At 47.0% G+C, this 20,327-nt stretch overlaps 1 protein-coding gene across 2 annotated transcripts in view; it reads right to left on the bottom strand.

Moving 5' to 3' along the window:
- Positions 1 to 4,533: 4,533 nt before the first annotated feature.
- Ctxnd1 (cortexin domain containing 1) overlaps positions 4,534 to 20,327 on the bottom strand; it is a 59,773-nt gene continuing 43,979 nt past the window's right edge. For both annotated transcript variants that reach the window (XM_045146435.1, XM_045146434.1), the window contains 2 exons: positions 7,127 to 7,262; positions 4,534 to 5,121 (listed from right to left, as the gene is read on the bottom strand). In XM_045146435.1, coding sequence (XP_045002370.1) covers positions 4,886 to 5,065 — 180 coding nt within the window. In that variant the 5' untranslated portion in view covers positions 5,066 to 5,121; positions 7,127 to 7,262 and the 3' untranslated portion in view covers positions 4,534 to 4,885. The remainder of the gene's footprint in view (positions 5,122 to 7,126; positions 7,263 to 20,327) is intronic.

Below are 20,327 nucleotides of genomic sequence, written 5' to 3'. Positions count from 1 at the left end.
GGGCCAGTGTTTCAACATCTGAGCAACGCTTCTGAGCGGACGCTGGCGGGCATGTGGGATGAGCAGCTGGTTATGTCACTCACTCTGTGCTGACATTCATGCACCTTGTCACTCAGCAGCTCCACCTTTTGGCCTCTGACATTTTTGACCAACTGGGAAACAAGGACAGGAGGATGAAGGGCAGGAGGTAGGGGCACTTTTGAGGACTTTTTCTTCTTTGGTGCTGGGGATTGGACCCAAAACCTCAAGCATTTTAGATAAGCAGCGTACTACCGAGCTGCAGCCCATCTCGCTGTGCGCATTTCTCCTTGGCTGACTCTTCCACACCATAGCTGTGGCTGGATTTGGTTGCCTTTCTAAGTTGAGGTGGCCTATCCTTGGGTGTCTGTCCTTCTCTGCTTCCTTAACATCGTCCAACCTCTGTGACTAACTTGCCCATCAAAAACCTCTTCCCCTAATGGTTCGAGTGTGTCATCTCTCTCCTGCCAGCCGCTGACAGATGCTGAGTGCCCTCCCTGGAAGGAGGGAGAGGCATAGCTGGTAACTTTTCAGTCTGTATTGGGGGCAAGGACAGAGCTGGTGTGGCTGAGGCTGTTTGTCCTGAGCAGAGACAACCTGTATGTGGGCCAGGACTGGCCCGGGAACTCAGCATAGACTTCCTCTAAGAAGCCGGTGCTATGGCCAGAGACCGCCACGGACATCATCCGCCCTGCAGGGCAGGACCATACCTCAGCCGTGAGGCCAGGGGACAGGGACCCACGCCCATGCACATTGGGCTGGGCAGTTCTCTCCACCTGGTGCTTGAAGCCAGGACTGACCCTTTTTTGGTATCCTCTGGTATTCTGGGACAACTTCGTTTTTCATGTCAGCAAGAACATGTAGGGTTGGGGGCAGTGCTCAATGGTAGGGCACTTGCCTAGCATGCATAATGCCCTGAGTTCCAACCCCGAAACCACAAAAACCCATCGGACATTTCAGCAGCTGGGGAAAAATGAGATGGCCACAGTGGTGATTTGTGGTGAGTCAGAGGGCCACTGCTCATGGCATCCTCCCTGAGTGTACCCAGGGGACAACTTTCTCCTGAAGCCTGTCATCTGGGTTTCCTGCTTCTATACATGTGCGCTCCCTCACCTGTCTCTGGGACTCCTGGCCCTTTCTAGATGGCTTTCCCTCAGTGGCCCGCCACCCAGCTGACTTCATTGTCCCGGTTACACGGCAGGCCATAGAAGGGCTGAAATCCACCTTTGCTGGGTTCACTTGAAGGACCCACGTAGCTGGCAGCAGCGTAACTCAGCTACCAGACACCTTTGTCAGGAGACTCTGCCACTCATTGTGTGCCATGGGGAGTTTCCCTTCTGTCCTGGCATGTGGCTGACATTGTAGGCATAATTTGATCTCGGTTCTCTTTATTTTCTCTCTGCAAACTACAACTCTTTGGTGTTTCTACTCATTTCCTGTTTTCCTCTCTATCCATATCCCTAAACTTTCAGCCAGCAGAAGCTGGTAGAGTTGCTCGGGTCACAGAAGACCACCTCCTCCTTCTTCAGCAGCCCAGGAAAGTTTGGAAGTCCTAGAGCCTTCTCTCTCCTCAAGATCAAAAGGAGAGACAGAGACACACCTTATTGCCTGTGGTGCTTTAAACATGTGGCTCCATAGGCTTCGGGAGTGAATCTTGAATCTCGGGTGGGTGCAGCCCTACTAGGGAAGAGGAATACCGCTGGGGATGGATCTTGGTGTGTTTGAGGTGGATCTTCAGTTCAGCCCTAAGGTGTGTGTAAAGCACCTTGGAGCTCTGCTGTTAGTGCTTTTTGGTTTGTGGCGCTGGCTGTATGATGGTGTCTCTCTGCTGTGCACCTGTGGAAGTGAGCCAGCTCCTTCTGCCATTGATGGTGTTCCCCTGAACTGTGTAAGCTGGAATAAACCCTTTCCTCCCATGAGCTGTGTCTGCTTGGATGTTTGTCCCAGCAATGAGTAGTTGACGACAGCATCACCTTATCCTGTGCACTTCCATTTTGGAGAGGGAGTATGCTATAAATTTGCTTTCTCCCCAACCCTGAACCTCACAGCTCAGCACAGCTGCTTTTTCCTCTTGGCACATGTGTGATGGGGAAATAAGCCAGTACAAGTATTGACAGCAGCAATCTGCATTCTTATGTATGCAGATGGGGGAGGTCCTGTTTTATTTAACATTCTTTATAAGACATGAAGAGGGAAGCAGCAGTGTTGGAAGCCTCTTTATGAGGCAATGCTGGGAGAACACATACCACAGGGAGTCGTACGGCTGATGGTGCTTTCGGGCAGACCTTGCATGAGGGCGAGAAGGGAGCATATGTCACAGGATAGAAACCACTGCTGTGTTGCCATGTCAGAGATTGGTAGGAGGAATTTTCAAATCCCACCCCTTCCTGAAATGTTACTTCCCCAGGCAGAGAGAGAAAGAGAGAGAGACAGACAGAGAGAAAACATGAATGTGGGAAGTGCTAGTGATCTGGGTGTGGAACTAGAAATCATGAGACCAGGGGCCCTGGGCAGTGCTTTTCACACTGGTGTGCTGCCCCCAACAACTGGCTAAGGTAGATTCTTGGGCCCCACACATTATGTAGGTCCAGGGCATGGTTTGGGGTTTCTCCTGTGCACATTGTTTGTCCTTCAGAAGTGGTTTGAGAAGCACAGCCCTAGGTATCCTGTTTCCCTCCTGAGAGCTCAGAAGGGCCTCCACAGTCGGTCTGTAGAGCTCTTCAGACCTCCTCTCCTTCCTGCAGCTCTGCCCTCAGTGGCTGGATGCAGTCCTGACCGACATTGTAAACCCATCCTAACGGGCTTCCGCAGAAGTGCCTGGTGTATCTGAGGTAGGTTTCCGAGGAAGACTGCTTCTGGGCTGGAGGCAACGTTGCAGACCCCCTGATTGGGCCCTTTTGGCCCACTCGCTGCCTTTGTCAGCCATCCCTTTGTGCATCCCACAGAGTGGGGAGGGGACGGCTCAGTACATCCCAGAATGCTGCCTGGACACTTTCTGTCCACTTTCAGTGCTTTGGAAACCCATTGACCAGGTGGCCTGGGGCTGGATGGGTGGGCTCATGATCAGGATTCAGGCGATGGAGGAGGCCTGAGGTCTCCACAGCACAAGTCTCTTCTGATGGGGACAGCAGGTCCCACCCTGGAAAGACACAGCACACGCACCTCACATTTGTGAGGAAACCCACATGATAATGATATCAGACTGCAGACACTGAATCCCTAGAGGCCATGTTTGGGGAAGTCTCTAGGAGAGTTCCTCTGGACAGTGGCCCTAAATGAGAGCTCTGGTTTACAGACAGTGACCCTCAGAAGCCTAGATTCTTCAGAGAGCAGCCCCGGGCTCTGCTCCTCCTGTTCAGGCCCTAGTGTCTCCTGTCGTGATGGATTCAAGAAAGAACCCTCTTCATGTTCTCTCCCTTCATCCCTACAACAGCCTTGTGAGGTAGATAGTACTCCTCCATTTTATGGATTTAGGAAATTTGGAGTTCAGTGAGGTTGAGTTATTTGGGGGTCATATAATAATAAAACAGAGTTGGGACTTGGGCGCTGATTTGTGGATTCTGAGCCAGTACTTTTTTTTTTCCTAATCATAGTTGTGAGTGATAAGGGGCTAGAGGGTGTGAAGGGAGAGGAAGGAGGGAGGGCCCCCCGAGAAGAGTGGTCACCAATAACCAGGAGCAAGTCTGCTCATTCACTATACCTTTTCCTCCTGGTCTTTACCTGGCAACCACTGATTGTGCTGTCTACTCCCCACATTCGCCCTTCTATACTTTCATTCACATGCCATAAAACAGTTCAAAACATGTAGAGAAGGAGGAGGGGCAGAGCAAGACTATTCCTCTGTAGTTTATGATGAGGAAACGGAGGCATAGAAAGGCGAGGTGATTTGCTCAAGGTCACACAGCCATTGAGTGGCTGAAGCAGGAGCTGAATCCAGGTCCAGACTTCAATCTCACAGATCGTACACCTTCAGAAGGTTATTGGGGGAAGGATTTTGTGTGAGAAGTGAATGAAGAAGGCAAATATCCAATGAAAGGGAGAGATTACTCAGTCATGGCCCAGCCACCAGTGGAGTGCTCTCAGTCACTGAAGACAGCTGTCTAAAGAAGCAAACGTGACCGAGCATCATGCATACTGTGCAAATTTGACTAAAAAAAGCACGTGTAAAAAAAGAGCGGAAGAGACTTATCAAAATGATGGCTTCAGGGAGGTGGGATTATTATCAGTGCTATCCCGGTCTTCTATTTATCTGTCTTTCTCCCAAGTGTCTAAAATGTTCATTTCTTTTCTTTTCTTTTTCTTCTTTTGGTTGTTCGAGGTAGAGTCCCACTCTAGCCCAGGCTGGCCTGGAATTCACCATGTAGTCTCAGGGTGGCCTCGAACTCATGACAATCCTCCTACCTCTGCCTCCCAAGTGCTGGGATTAAAGGTATGCACCACCACGCCTGGCACATTTCATTTTTGACAGGAAAAAAAAAAATTATATATATATATATATATATATATCCCTCTACACTTTATATTTTAAAAAAGAAAAACACTGCTTAGAAGCAGCTATGTGCCTTTTGAGATTTCCAGGGGAGGCACCCAGAACTTCCTTTCACTCTCCCTGAGCCCTCCACTGCTGGCCATGGGGAAGTTGGCCTGGTCTCCAGGGTGCCGCCCTGTGTTGTGCATTTAAAGAATAGTCTCCCGGCCACTGTTGTGTGGTGGTGACGTCTGTGGTGGGTTCCATTCCCAAAGATGCATGGGAACTTGGGCAGGGAACCACCCTGCAGTCTCATGATGGCATCCCAGGCTGGGCCCCTGCTGCCTGAGTCCTGGCCCAGTGCTCTTCTCCCCAGGGGCACAGCAGCCCCCCAGTGCCTCAGTCATCCAGGTGCTGCTCCTCCCACGTGGACGTGGGGATGGCACTGTAAGGGTCCATGATGACCTTGGCACAGCGGATGATCATGACCACGAGGAAGAGGCAGAGGAAGACGATGCAGGCCAGAGTCAGTCCCTTGTCCACGTCCACATAGACAGGCTCGGGGGTGGACTCCTCCATCTTGAGGCAGTGACCGACTCCTCGGGCTGGGGTCTGACTGGTACCATTTTCCACCCCTGTAGAAAAAGCCCAGCAGTAGGTGGAGGTCAGGGCCACTTGTCTGGGTGCGCAGGAGACAACCTACGTTCCTTTTTATCTGCCCCCAGGAGTGAGAACTTGCTGCTCGGGCTATCCTACCTAGGGGACACATATGGTCATCGCTGTCTTGTGACCTTGCAGGTGATCAGTGTCTCCCACAGGGTGTGTCCCAGGGTGGGTGGTGTAGGGAGGTGACCTGATCCAAACGTTTTAAAACGTAGTAGGTGAGGGGCTGGGGAGATAGATCAGTGTTTGTTGTGCAAGGATGAAGGCCTGAGTTCACATCCACAGCCCCACATAAAAGCTTACTCATGTGGTAGTACCCACCTATAACTCCAGCGCTAGGGAGGTGGAGACAAGGACTCCATGCAGCTCACTGGCTAGCTTATCGAGCTGAATTTGTGAGCTCTGGCTTCAGCCACAGACCCCATCTCAAAACATAAAGGGGGAAGGTGGAGAGATTGCTTAGCAGCTAAGGCATTTGCAAAAGACCCAGGTTCAATTCCCCATAACCCACTTATATAAGCCAGATGTACAAAGTGGTCCATGTGTCTAGAGTTTGCAGTGGCTGCAGGCCCTGACGCACCCATTCGCTCTCTCTCTTCCTATCTGCCTCTTTCTCTCTCAAATAAGTAAATCAATCAAAATAAAATATTTAAAAATAAATAGATAAAATGGAGCTGTAGAGATGGTAGAGATGTTAAAGGCACTTGCTTGCAAGGCCTGATGGCTCAGTTTTGATTCCCCGGGACCCATGTAATGCTGAATGCACAAGGTGACACATGCTTTTGGAGTTCCTTTGCAGTGGCAGGAGGCCCTGGCGGGTCCATATTCATTTTCTCTTTCTCCGTATGCCTTGTTCTCTCTGTCTCTCAAATAAGTAAAAATATATTTTAAAATAAAGAGAAGAACAATTGGGGGAAACATCCAACATTTACCTCTGCCTCTATATACATGCGCACACACAGACTCACACACATACCACACAATATACTCACACACAAAAAAAGAGCTGGTGAATTCTTTAAGCAATAGAATATAGAGTCTTTTGTTTTTTTGTGTTTTCAAGATAGGGTCTCACTCTCTAATTCAAACTCACCTGAAACTCACTATCTAGTCTCAAGGTGGCCTCAAACTTACAGCAATTTGCCTACCTCTGCCTCCCGAGTGCTGGGATTAAAGGTGTGTGCCAACACACCCACCTAGACTGTAGATTTTTAAAGAAACTGAGTGTTGAACACCGATGTAAGGTTATGGCAGCATAAATAGGAGCAGGAGGCAGGGGGACCACATCCCCCTTCCCTCTGTGTGGCCTTCATCGAATTCTCCAGTGTCTCTGCTGAGCTTCTGCATGGCTAGAAAGCTGCGGTGTGACAGGCGGTGCATTTGGAACAATCAGGTGACCCCATCCCCCAGCTGCTGTGGCAGCAGAGGCCTGGGCTATTCTCAGAGGACTTGTTGTCACTGCACCAGCTGGCATCACATGTCCCAACCATTAACTGACTTTCCCAGCTCGATGTTTTCCCTGCTGAGGGCAGGTGACCACACTGCTTCACAGGGGCATAAGCATTAAAAGCAATCAATCCTGTGGACACAGTCCTTGCCTGGTCCCCAGATGTGGCCGGTCAGCAAATTCGTGGACTTCCATGAGACTGGTGAGCAGGCAAAAGAGGTGCAGCTCAGCTCCCCCCCACACGGAGGCCAGCGGCTCGCCTAGACAGCAACAGGATGGGGACGGGCTGCTCACCACGCAGAACATCTGCCCCCAGGCTTGAGAGTGCAGGGCTATGCCCCCACACCCAGCTTGTGAAGTGGCCCCTCTGACAGCCCTGGAAGCAAGTTAGTGGGCATCAACAGGCCTATGTTGTAAAATGTGGAAACTGAGTCACGAAGCAAGGAAATGACTTCACCAAAGTCCCACACCTCAGACCTGTCTTGCTTTCCTCTCTTCAACCATGCCTCACCCACTCCAGGGGTACTAACCTGCCAACTGGAGTGGTCACCACTTCAGGAGGACCCTGGTTCGAGCTGCTGTGGGAGGGAGGGAGAGTGCCTGGACATCGCCGTGGGAGCCCATGAGATGGTGCAGTCTCTCAGAGAGCGGTGCTGCTGGCTGTGGCTGGAACAGATGGAGAGGGGACTAGTTATCTCACCAGATCTCCACCCTAGGTATGACCGTGACTGTGCTGGCAGCAATGGTATCCCCGGCTCGCTCCCTGAGATCATGGCAGAGCTGGGCTCATTCCTTTGTTTTTAAATTTAGGTTTTTGAAATTAGCCTACAAAGCGATAGGTTTCAATCCATAAGGTATTTCCGTACGTTGTTTTTAATTCCATTCCCCTCCTTTGCCCCATCCATGCAGGTTCTCACGCCCTTTATGCTTTCATATCACCATCTTTATTTTCCCTTCCCCAGCCTCTTTTTTACTCTCTCATGGTCTCCTTTCTAATTTTATACCCTATACCTCCCCTCATAGATAGATAGGTGAGGAAGATAGCCCAGCAGAGAAGAAATAAGTAGAAGCCCATGAAGATTGGAAGTTTGCAGGGAGAACGGGGAGAAAAAGATGCCTATGGACTCAACCAGAAGCCAGGGCAGAAGGAGAACTCTCCAGCGACACAGAATGGGTGGAAGACATGCTCATTAGACAAAGGAATCCAGTGACTGGGTTAAGGTGCCACCAGTTACATGCTATGTGGAAGTCCCTTCACGTTAACCCAAGCAAAGGTGGGCACACCACCCTCTTATGGCCTGCTATGTAACTGGGACAATGAGGACATCTTGGTGGTGAGTCACTGATGGAATGCCGTCTAGAAAGGGCCAAATGTCCCAGAGACACACTTGAAGGAGCAGAAATAGACAGAAGCCAGAAAGCCAGAGGGCAGCCACAAGAAGTTGTCCCCTGAGCTTGCTTGGACACACGGATGTGAGCAGTGATGCTCGAGTTTATCAGTGTGGCGCATCAGTCACCATCACAGATGCTTCATTGTTTCCCAACTACTTGGCCAAATGTCCCCATGGGCTTGGGGGCTTTGTAAGCAATGCCTTTGACCGCTGAGCCATCTTCCCGGCCCACTGGCATTCACGTCTTGTGAACAAGGCTATGATTTGACCATGCTTCCGGGTGTGGCTCTTCAGAGTTCCAAGTTGGGAGCTTGGGGTGTTTCTTTGGAATTTTCCTTTTTGACATCTTGATGTCTAGGTTTTTTTTTTTTTTCTTTTTTAACTCAATTCCTTGAGACAACAGAAACTTGGGGAGAAAGCTCAAGACTCTGCTGCAGCTGGCATCACACTTATGCCATAGGATGGTAAAGAATGAAATGAGTGTTATTTGCTCACAACCACTAATTACTGTGAGACCAGTGCTGGGAAGAGGAAAGGTGGGTTTGCCTGGAGCCCTGCTCTTCCTTTGGCTTGGGATTTTTAAAACTAATTTTGATTTTAATTGTGAAGGGACCAGTGTGGTATTTTGACACACATGTAAATATGTGGTGACCAAATCAGGGTAGTTATGTATTTATTGCTTCAAACATTGTTATTTCCTTGTGTTGGGTACATTTAAAATAATTTCTTCTGGCTAATTTGAAATGTACAATAGATTTTTTTTGCTATCATCACCTTATCATACTACAGAAAGTGTTCTTCCTATTAAACTATGTTTTTGCTACCCCAGAACCAACTTCTCTTTGGGGAGGAGGGTTTGAGGCAGTGTCTCACTCTAGTCCAGATGACCTGTAACTCACTCTGTAGTCCCAGGCTGGCCTTGAACTCACAGCAATCCTTCTACCTCAGCTTCTCGAGTGCTGGGATTAAAGGTGTGTGCCACCACGCCCAGCTCCTCATAACAAGCCTCTATCTCCACAGTACTTTTTACCTTTCCTTACATCTGGTAATTACTACTCTACCCTTTTCCTCAGTGGGGTCAACTTGTTTAATTTCTACCTAAGGAGGAGAAAAAAATGAGGTATTTGTCTTTTTGTGCTTATTATTTCACTTAACATAATGTCTTCCAGGCTCATTCATGGTTGTCACAAGTGATAGGACCTCTTTTTTTTATGGTTCAGTAGTATTCCATTGTGTATATATGCCACATTTTCTTTAAAAAAAAAACTTTTTGTTTATTTTTATTTATTTATTTGATAGTGACACAGAGAGAAAGAGGCAGATAGGGAGAGAAGAGAGAGAATGGGCACGCCAGGGCCTCCAGCCACTGCAAACGAACTCCAGATGTGTGCACCCCCTTGTGCATCTGGCTAACATGGGTGCTGGAGAATCGAGCCTTGAACCGGGGTCCTTAGGCTTCACAGGCAAGCGCTTAACCGCTAAGCCATCTCTCCAGCCCACCACATTTTCTTTTTTATCTGCCAATAGATATCTAAATTGGTTCCTTTGCAGTTTTGAAAGATGTTCATTGCAGCACTATTGTAGCAATGAGAAAATGAGAACAGAATTAGTTTCTGTCAATCATGGATGGCCAGAACAGTCATGGTATATCTTGAGTCATGGAATACTCCTAAGGTAATTAAAAAGAAATATTCATGGATGGTTACTTTCTGTGATGGTTTTATATCGACTGTCAACTTGATAGGATGCATAATCACCAGGGAGGGATTGCATAGATTAAGTCAGGGAGGGATTATCTTGGTTAGGTTAAGGTGGGAAGGCCCATCTTAATTGTGGGCAGAACCATTCTGTGGGCTGAGCTCCTGGACCATATAGAAAGGAAGGAGCTGGCTGAGCAGCAGCATCCATTGCTCCCTCCTTCCTCTCTGCTGATACGATGACATGGCGCCAGCTTCCTGCTCCTGCCATGCTTTTCCCGTGACAGACACCACCCTCTGGAACTGTATGCTGAATGAGACCATTTCCTTCCACAAGGTGCTTCAGGGTGGGTGTTTTATCCCAGCCACGAGAAAGTCACTGATAAGAGAGGGATAGGATATTAAACCCAAAAGGCACCTTGCATTTTCATCTGTCGTGTGAAGGTGAGATCCCCATTATCCTGTCAGCGCGAGACCAAGACCTGCTCCAGCTTTCACTGTTGCGTTGGAGAGGTTAAGAAGAAGGCAAGTGAACGTGGCACACCGTGCACTTACATTTCTGTGGCGGAGAATTTGTGATTATTATCGTATCATCATTTTCTTTAAGAAATAAAACTGTTATTGTAATGCAGAAGCTTCCTCCTCACCCTCCCCCCCAGCAGGGCCACTATTGTGAGCACCAGAGTGTACATTTTCCCAGAGCTTCAAGGTTGCCTTGACTAGATTTTGAAAACAGGATCTATCCCAGTCTCCTCCCTCTAAGAGAGGAAGAGACTGCTATGAAGGGAGAGGCGGGGACTTGCCAGGATCTCAAAGCAACGTCACAGTTGACCTGGGGCCAAGCGCCCCCTCCCCATTCTGCACCCTTGCCCCCTCAGCTGTGAGTCCTGCGGCACAGCCTCCAACAAGGTTACTGAGGGGTTTTCAGGGAAGGGCAGCTGTTGAGTCCTGGGTTTCACAGTAGGACTCCATTTGGCTTCTTAAGTGCTGACTCTGAAATTACAGCATGATCTGTTTCAAGACAGCATCAAATACTTAACACATCTTAGGAGTCAGACCTCACTGGGATCATCTTGTGACCCTCCCATCTTGTCTGATCCTAGAACCCAGCAGCATATCCCAGGGGATAATTCATTCTGGTTCCTTCCAGCTGCAGTGAGTGCCAAGAATGTGGCCTCAAAGAACAGATTCGCTCTGCTGCCCTCCAGATGGGGTGTGCTCATTAACCTTAATTACCGGGAGGGCACAGGTCCCAGCCAGCTCTATTTCAAAGTGAGGACATGACACCCAGGAGGGAAACTCAGCACCAAGCTTGGCTGCTGCTCCTTGGGCGATGAGCTGCAAGCCTTCCCAGCCTTCTGCTCAGTGGTCTCCATCGTCATTACAATGTAAGCTGTCTTCCAGTACCGAGCCAGCCTAAACCACTAGGTACGACATTCTACCCTCCTGGGAAGGTAGAAGGGGGTGATTTAGGGCTGGGGATGCTGACCAGGGTGAGCAAATGATGACTCTCGGGAGAAGCAACTGCTGTGGTGACCCCACAGACCTGCTAAAGGGTACAGTTTTACAGTTGGGGTGGGTGTAAAAGACTCAAGTAGAAAGGAGTCCAGCAAAATGTGGTGGGAAAACAAGCTTGGAAACAAGTATCTGAGTCAGAGCCGTGAGCAAAAACTAGAGATGCTGCATCACACTCGAGAGGTTGCACAAGTTTGGGAACAAGTTTACGTCCTACTCCAGGCCTAGTGTGGCGCTGCCCAGGCAAGATAGCCTATAGAACTGTCTTGGCCCATTCCCTCTTGCACAGCTATTCCACATGCAAATCTAAGTTGGGCTCATATGAATCTTTGATGACATTTGCTAAAATGCCAATCCAAACAATTTTATGCATCACAAATGACACCTTGGTTGTTTAAAGCATTCGCGTGTGAAGTTAAATGCAGGAAAAATGTAGATTATAAATTTGCTCGACTCAGATATGGACAAAAGGTCATTAGCATTTAGAATACATTTTCTGAATTTCATCACCAATGTGTCAACATAAACACAGGACTGGTGCGTCACACTCTTGCCTCCCTCCCTCCCACTGGCCTCTGAATGGATTCTGATGTGTTTGCTTGCTGCCCGTCACTGTGATTCACTCTGAGAACCAAGTGGTCACGAGGCACAGCACAGCCAGCTTTATTCCAGGCCATGCACTAAGGGTTACTATCGGACATTCATATTAAACTAACTTCTAACATAGTAAACGTCACTCCGTCTTTAGTCCACTTGGTTCAGACCTCAGTGAAACAAAACAGTTTTGTGGATTATTTATTTTTCTGAAACAGTGTCTTATTTTGCAGCTCAGGTTTGCCTTCAACTTGCTATAATAACCCTCAGACTTGTAACAATCTTCCTACCTCAGCCTCCCAAGTTCCTAAGTGTTAGGATTGCAGGCATGAACCAACACACCACTATGGTTGTATAGGATTGGGACATTACCATTGTGGTATATTCAGTCACTGTATAGCCCAGAATGTCCTGAACTTACTATATAGATCAGGGTGCCCTTGAACTCATGGTGTTTTACTTGCCTCAGCCTGCCAAGTGCTAGGATTATAGATAGGAGCCACTATGCCTGGCTATCTTTAGTCTTAATTATTTGCTAAACACCCTATCACCAAACACAGTCGCAGTAGGGATTAGGACTTCGGCACATGAAGCTGAAGATCACCGTTGAGTCCCTTACAAGTAGCGAACAAGTTCAACAGAGGGGCCGAGGGGCACTGCTGCCTTGGGCTGTGTCTAGGTCCGCTCTTTCTGGCTTTCAGATGAGAGTCCATGCCTGGCTGCTTCCTTCCAGGCACCAAGAGTAGAAAATGAGAGAAGGGAAAGAGCATCCTCTGGTCACCATGGGGATGAACAGCAGGCTGCAGTGACATTACGAATTCAATGAGAGTAACAGAAATCTAAGCTGGCCTTGAGCACTAATCAGCTTGATCCATAAATAGGAGTGGAATCATTATGAAAGGTGACCTGTCTGAATCATCTCCCCAGTGGACAAATGGGTTAAATGGATGGCATTTTCTCATGTCAGATGACCAGTCATGTTGTCTAGTGGACTATATTTACAGCCAATCCTTCTTTATCAGAACAATTAATAGGACTGTCAGAGGGTGGAGGCCTCCCTCCTCTATCAGAACAATTGACAGGACTATCAGAAAGTGGAGACCTCCCTTTTCTGTCAGAGCAAGCAGGACTGTCAGAGAGGGTGGAGGCCTCCCTCCTCTATTAGAACAATTGAGGGTGGAGGCCTGCCTTCCCTATCAGGAGTGTTAGAGAGCAATGATGAGTATATGGTAAGTGATGTACATAGGGGAGGGGTGAATGGAATTTAGTACTGTGTCAAGGACTTCTCTTCAGCACCAAAACATCCTTAGCTTCTTAGAAGCTCTTCTAGGCAGGATTTCACAGCACCATTTTACATAAAAGTAAGAAAAGAGAATAGTTCTGCCAACTGAATGTATCACACTCCAGTTCTGCTGTGTGGATTTTGTAACATGATACCAAGGCATTGGTCCCCTGGATTTCCTTTAGCATTCTATATGCACAGCCCTTAACCCCTGGGTTTTTCTCCTAGCAGCTCACACCAACAACTTCCTAGGAAGGAGCCTCTCCTCAGGCTTCTTCTCCATGTGCTGAGCTGAATGTGCCTGGCAGTTATGCCACCTGGGGTGGCCCATAGCTAATGATGGCTCCTGCAAGAGTGTGAGTCCAGTTTACTAATCTTGGGTGGGGCAAACTCTGTTGTGTAATTTATTTTTTATTTTATTTTTTAATTTATTTATTTGACACAGAAAGGAGAGAGAGAGAGAGAGAGAGAGAGAGAGAGAGAGAGAGAGAGAGAGAGAATGGACACACCAGGGCCTCTAGTCACTGCAAATGAACTCCAGATGCATGTGCCACCTTGTGCACTGGCTTGCATGGGGCCTGGAGAATCGAATATGGGTCCTTAGGCTTTGCAGGCAAGTGCCTTAACTGCTAATCCTCTCCAGCCCCTGCTGTGAAATTTAGATCCAAAGTAGCCTGGACCACTTGAGACTTGTCCTGTTCCCAAAATTGCACCTTTGCTGGACTTTTTCCCTTCTTGCCCTGTTCTTCAGTTTGTAGTTCCCTGCTGGTTTCTCCTGGGGGCATTTCTTTTATTTCTTTAAACTTATTTCTTTATCTGCAAGTGGGAGGGATGGGAAGAGAGAAAGAATGGGTATGCCGGGGCATCTAGCCACTGCAAACAAACTGCAGCTGCATGCACTACTTTGTGTGTCTGGATTTACATGGGTACTGAGGATTTGAACCTGGGCCAAACTCATGCTAGCATACCTTTGCAAGAAAGCTCCTTTAACTGCTAAACCATCTCCCCAGCTCTCCTGGGAGCGCTTCTAAGATAACTCCATATATTCAGAACCTAGGAGGCGGTCAATTGATCCAAGATAAATGAACATAAGTCCTCTATATTTTTCTCATGCTTTAATTCAAACTTCCACCGAAAGTTAGACTAGGAACATAATGTGTTTTGGATATTCAAGATTAAATCAGACATAGTCCTTGCCCTTGAGAATGTTTAGCCCACCTATCTAGGCAGGAAAAGACACAAATAATTAGGACCCTCAAAGAAATCATGCTCTGGAGCAAAGTCCAAGGTTGGGACTGGATAGCATTGAAGAAATTAACTGTGTCAATGCTGGATCCCCTCAGCCATCTCAACAAGAACCAGGGATTGAGGTGAGAGTATCAAGTAAAGAGGCCTGAAGGACTTTTTTAGTCCAGTGGAGTGAGATTAATGGGAATCCACAATACTTTTGGGATATTCTATCAGTAGAAATACTGCCAGATCTAGCTCGGAATAAAAGAACAGAGAAATGAGGCTGGACTCCTGAACTTCTACGTGCGGCTGAGCAAGTCACCAACAGACATTCTGCTGTCAGGAGAAAGCGAGGAGCCTTGACCCAGAGAGCAAGAGAGGGGACACAGGGGAGTAGGCCCTAGGACTTTGAGGGCTAATGCAGTTTTTCTTATTAGGTGTTAAATTTTCTTGGTATTGATAGCTCCTTTCTTTCATTCATTTGTCTTCTTCTGAAATAGAAATGTGTGCATGCAGCAGTTATCTGGTGTCTTACTCTTCTATTTTTGGAGGAGATAACTTGTTTTCCACATCCACAGATGACTTGTGGTGACTCATACCTATAGTCTCCCCCATACCTTACAGAGGTGATGTTGAATTTGCACTGTAGATGATGAGATTTAAGACCTTGAATTGATGCTATAATGAGTTGAGGCTTTGGGTGATATTGGAATGGGTTGATCATGTGTAGGACAGGAATGAATCTTTAGGGCCAATGGGCTGTGGGAGATTGAAAAAAATGTCCCTGTACAAATCCACACTATAATTTTGGTACTGGTGAATATTTCATGTCTATAAAGCGGTGATTGTATTAGAGCACTGAGATAAAATTATCCTGGATTATCTAGGTCCTAAATAGAGCCACATGTATCCTTATAAGTGCGAGGCAGAGGGAACTGTGATTATAGTAGAGGGGAAGATGATGTAACCACAGGAACAGTCAGGACTGATGTGGCCAGGAGACAATAACTGCTGGCAGCTGGAAGAGACAAGGAATGAATTCTCTCTTGAAGCCTCCAGAAGGAATCAGATACCATGACTTTAGCTCTGGGAGATTCATTTTGCATTTCTGGTGCCAGACGCACACAAGTACACTTGTGTGTTGTTTCAAGTCACTGAGCTTGTAGTAGTAAATTGTTATAAGGCTTTGGGAAGCTAATATAGGGAGGCACTACAGAGTCTGAGGCTAATGTACTTCTGCTCACAGTCCTTTTCATTTTTTTAAGTTAAAAATCATTGAGGCCGTGTCTCACTCTAGTTCAGGCTGACTTCAAACTCACCTACTCACAAATTCATAGTGATCCTCATCCTTCTGTCTCCTAAGAGCTAGGATTAAAGGAGTGAACTACCATGACTGGTGGCTGCTACCTATTCTCCTCCTTCTCTTTTCTTCCTTTCTTTCCTCTCCTGTCCTCTCTTATTTTCTCCTCCTTCTTTAAAATATTTTATTTATTTATTTGAGAGAGGAAGTGGTAGACAGGGGGAGAGAATGGGTGCGCCAGGGCTTCTTTTCACTGCAAACAAACTCTAGACACATGTGCTGCCTTGTGCATCTGGCTTACATGGGTCATAGAGAAATAAATCTGGGCCCTTAGGTTTTGCAGGCAAGCACCTTAACGGCTAAGCCACATCTCCAGCTTCCTCCTCTTCTTTCTCCTCTATCTCTTCCTCCTCTAACTCTACCTCTTCCTCCACTTCCATTTTTCTTTTTTGAGATGATTTTCTCATCTTACCATGGGGTGGAGATTTGTCATTTGTCATCAGTAGTTTCTGAGTGACTACAACAAGCAGAAACTGTCTGCTTTTTCTTCTGTTTTGTTTTGAGACTGGGTTTCACTATGTAACCAAGCCTGGCTAATCCTTTTGATTCTTGCATTCAGTCTATAAAAGACACAGGCTATTTCTGTTCTATTCCCCTAAGTTTAGAGAAATGGGAACAAATCAATCAAGGGCACACGAAAGCATGGTGCTTGCCTGCTAGAGCAGTGATTCACTGGCAGGCTGTCAGAAAAAATTGTACCTTAAAATGGAACCAAGAGCCCAAAATGAAGGAGGAAGAAGTGTGTCCCAGCTTTGGTCATAGACCGTGTCAGCCGATGCCAGCCATACAGCTGGGGAAAGGGAGAGGAAGAGCTTGCACAAAGTCAAGGCGCCTCATCCGTGGTGTTGCTGAGGCTGCAGTACTGGAGTGGAGACCTGGGCTCTGGTGCCTGAGGCAGCTGGAGAAACTCCTCCTTCCCACCTGCTGGCCCATCGGGCTGCCAAGGTCCAGCCCTGCTGGTGACAACAGCAGCAAGGGCAGTCAGAGAAGGTGCCAGGAAAAGCCATGAGAGGCCAGCCATGAGAGGAGAGCTGGGCAAGGCTGTTTTTTGAACTTGTACGAAAAGATGCTCTCCCTTCAGAAGCCTTGGGGAAACTTCTGTCCCTTACGGAATCACCCTCACATAAAATGCTTCACTTCTGGTTGGTGGGGCACTGAATGGTCCTGAGAATGGGCTCTTGCATTCCGCTGGCTACGAAAAGCAGAAAAAAAAAAATGCTGACACTACACAGTTGTTCTACAGAACCACATGAGAAATATGTACTGTGCAGTCTTGTGCATGTGCATACAAATCTCAGAGGCATTAATGGAGGATCTCGAGAGGCATCTTTAAAATAGAGCAAGCAGGGCTGGAGAGATGGCTTAGCGGTTAAGCGCTTGCCTGTGAAGCCTAAGGACCCTGGTTTGAAGCTCAGTTCCCCAGGTCCCACGTTAGCCAGATGCACAAGGGGGCGCACACGTCTGGAGTTCGTTTGCAGAGGCTGGAAGCCCTGGTGCGCCCATTCTCTCGATCTCTCCCTCTATCTGTCTTTCTCTCTGTGTCTGTCTCTCTCAAATAAATAAATAAAAAATGAACAAAAAATATTTTAAAAAAATAAAATAAAATAAAAATAAAATAGAGCCAGCAGACAATCTTAGGGGTTTCCGTGTGGTTCCAAGACCACTTCCCTCATCTGCACCTTTTCCCACTTTCCTAAAAGCATGATGTGCTGGTTACTTTTAACTGTGACCTAATACCAAACAAGAGGCAGCTTAAGGCTGGAAAGGGTTTATCTGGCTGACAGTGTCAAGAGGACGCATTTCATGTTGGAGGGGACACGACATCAGGAGGGGGAGCAGCAGGCCAGCTGGCTGCACGGCAACCACAGTCCGGAAGCAGAGAGGGAACAGGAAGTAGGTCCAGAGTATGCAGCCTTAAGGCCCACCCCCAATGACTCACTTCCTCCAGCATAGCTCCACTTTACAAAGATTACACAATCTTCCCAAGCGGCACATCCGACCAGCTGGTGACACTGGGTTGAAACGCATGAGCCTATGCAGGACTTTTATTTTTTTTTAATTTTTTTTATTTATTTAAGAGTGACAGACACAGAGAGAAAGACAGATAGAGGGAGAGAGAGAGAGAATGGGCACGCCAGGGCTTCCAGCCTCTGCAAACGAACTCCAGATGCGTGCGCCCCCTTGTGCATCTGGCTAACGTGGGACCTGGGGAACCGAGCCTCGAACCGGGGTCCTTAGGCTTCACAGGCAAGCGCTTAACCGCTGAGCCATCTCTCCAGTCCCTATGCAGGACTTTTTATAGTCCAATCACAGCACATGGGAGCGGGTGCGAATTGGGAACTCCTAGTCTCTTCGGCCTTTACATTTTTGTTCTGTTCTGAGCCTGTTTGCTTGTTGAGTTGTACTACATGAGCTGACCCCCGAGTGTGGACGTGTCTCTGCTTGGATTTATAGCTTGCTGTGGGCTCTCCTTGGCTTATGAGCAAGCCATGTCCCTGAGTTGCCTGGCACTGAGTCAATGTGTAGCGTCTCTTGTTGGCTCAGGCTGAGGCAGGACAGAAAGAAGGAAAATTAAGAGTCATGAGAAGAGAAAGGAGCCTCCTTATCTAGGAGTCTGGTTGTAGCAGAAAAGTGAGAATTTAAGGACTGCAAACCTCTAATTTTCCAGGAATCTCACTCGAAGCATCATTTCTAGTACCAGCCACGTTCCTCACTCTTTGTGCAAAAATCCTTTTGTGGCTCCCGGTTTGATCTTAGCCTGTGGCACCTCTGGAGGCATCTTATCTTAATTGCCAAAGAGGAGTCGGAGTTGGAGGGGAGGAGGGCTGCCTAGGAGCCTGGGAACAGTGGAGTTCTGAGAAGACTCCAAACTGTCTTCAGCCACCACCAGGACTGGCGACTGCAGGTCCCTCTCTCCCTGGGGCCCCGCACCCAGGCTCACAGGGGTGCTGTCACAGCACCCTTCTTTCTCCTAACCCGGGCGCTTAGCCTGTATTAGAACCCCCAACAAAATCTTCAACTCTACTTCATATCAGCTCCTCCTGAAGTTCTCTTCAGGGTCAAAGTCATGAATCCTAGGTTTAGCCTGCACTGAGGTCCCTACAAATCTGCAGAAGCTCTGCAGGTTGTTGAGGGCTGACGGTGTAGGACCAGGGCTCAGGCTCCTTACGGCTGACAAGGCCACTCAGTGCCAGTCTTTTCTGTGGGTGAGGGCTGCTCTGTCTCCTTTGCACCCCGGTCTTAGGATCCAGGTTGATCTGCTTATAACCCTGATCTTTCTCGTAGGTAAGAACATCCTTCGGGAACCTGAGCCACGGTGGCCCCCGCCTTTGTTTCCCTCTGAAAGAACCAGGGCACCACAGCTGTGCTCTCCACCTGGTCTGTGATGACGCAGGGAAAAGACTTCCTGCAGATACCTCAGTGGTCTTCAACCTTCCCGGAAACATCAAGAACTTTTCTAGTCCAGAAGTCAAGAGAACCCCCAAGTAATGTGCCTTTTCCAAAACAAGGACCATGGTCTATCTAGGAGTTCAATTAAACTCTTGAAATAGGAATTTCAGGTGGAGACATGAGAATAGAAGAAATGTTAATTAAAAAGAAGGTTCCCTGAGCTAAAGAAAGCCTTAAATCTTCACCTTAAAGAGGAAGTGTAATCAAATATAAGGCATTTCGAGTGGAAAGAGGCTCTTGTGTTCTTCTTGGTGATCTTCAATTTTCAAAGATAATTCTGTCGTGATATGAGGAGAAAGAGATAAAATAAGTTATCTATAGATAGGAAGAAAATGATGTCCAGAGGTTGGCACCATATACAAGCAGCATTTTTAGGATGTTAAAGGAGAATTTAAATAAAGATTCTTTACTGAATTGGTACTATTTAACTGTAGGAACGGAAGATACTTTCAGATATTAAAGGACTTTAAACACTCATGAATACAAGGTATCTACAACCCTCCAGCTAAAAAATTTCCCTGAAGAGATACATGTATCACCAAGAAATGAACGAAAGTACAGAATTCAAGGGAATGAAAGACATGCAGAGGATAATAAAACCAGTAATTTATGTAAAGAAATATACAGATAAAACAATGCAAATTTTGAAAATAGTTTTTGATAAAAGTTACTCTCCATAGAGATTTTATAATAATCATAATTTGCATCTACTAATTCATGCTTTTACAACGGAAGTTTGTGAAACAAACATGGAAGGATATTAGAGTACATTTTGATATTTGGATAATGCTAGTAAATATTACTTTTTAAATATTGTTACAAAGGTTTAGTTCTAATATGTGTGCATATTTAAATATAGCACTGGTAAAATGATAGTAAATATTCGACTCATATAATCAAGATAACAGGCATTTTTATTATTGTTTCTATCAATGTATATTAACTGTACAAGATAATAGGTTCCTTTGTGACATTTTCATACATGAATATATAAATGTACCCTGATTTTATTCATACCCCCCATTACTCCTCTTTTCCTCTCTCCTTCTGTTTATCCTTTCCACATCCATAATATCCTCCCTTTAACTTTCAAGTCCTTCTCCATTTCTAAGTTCTACATAGAAAAGAAAACACGTGATACTGGTCTTTCTGAGTTTGGTTTATTTCTCTTCATATGATGATCTCCAGTTCTCCATCCACTTCTTACAAATG

The sequence above is a fragment of the Jaculus jaculus genome, chromosome 3 (genome assembly GCF_020740685.1).
Source record: "Jaculus jaculus isolate mJacJac1 chromosome 3, mJacJac1.mat.Y.cur, whole genome shotgun sequence".
Lineage (NCBI taxonomy): Eukaryota > Metazoa > Chordata > Mammalia > Rodentia > Dipodidae > Jaculus > Jaculus jaculus.
This window is presented reverse-complemented; position numbering and strand designations above follow the sequence as displayed.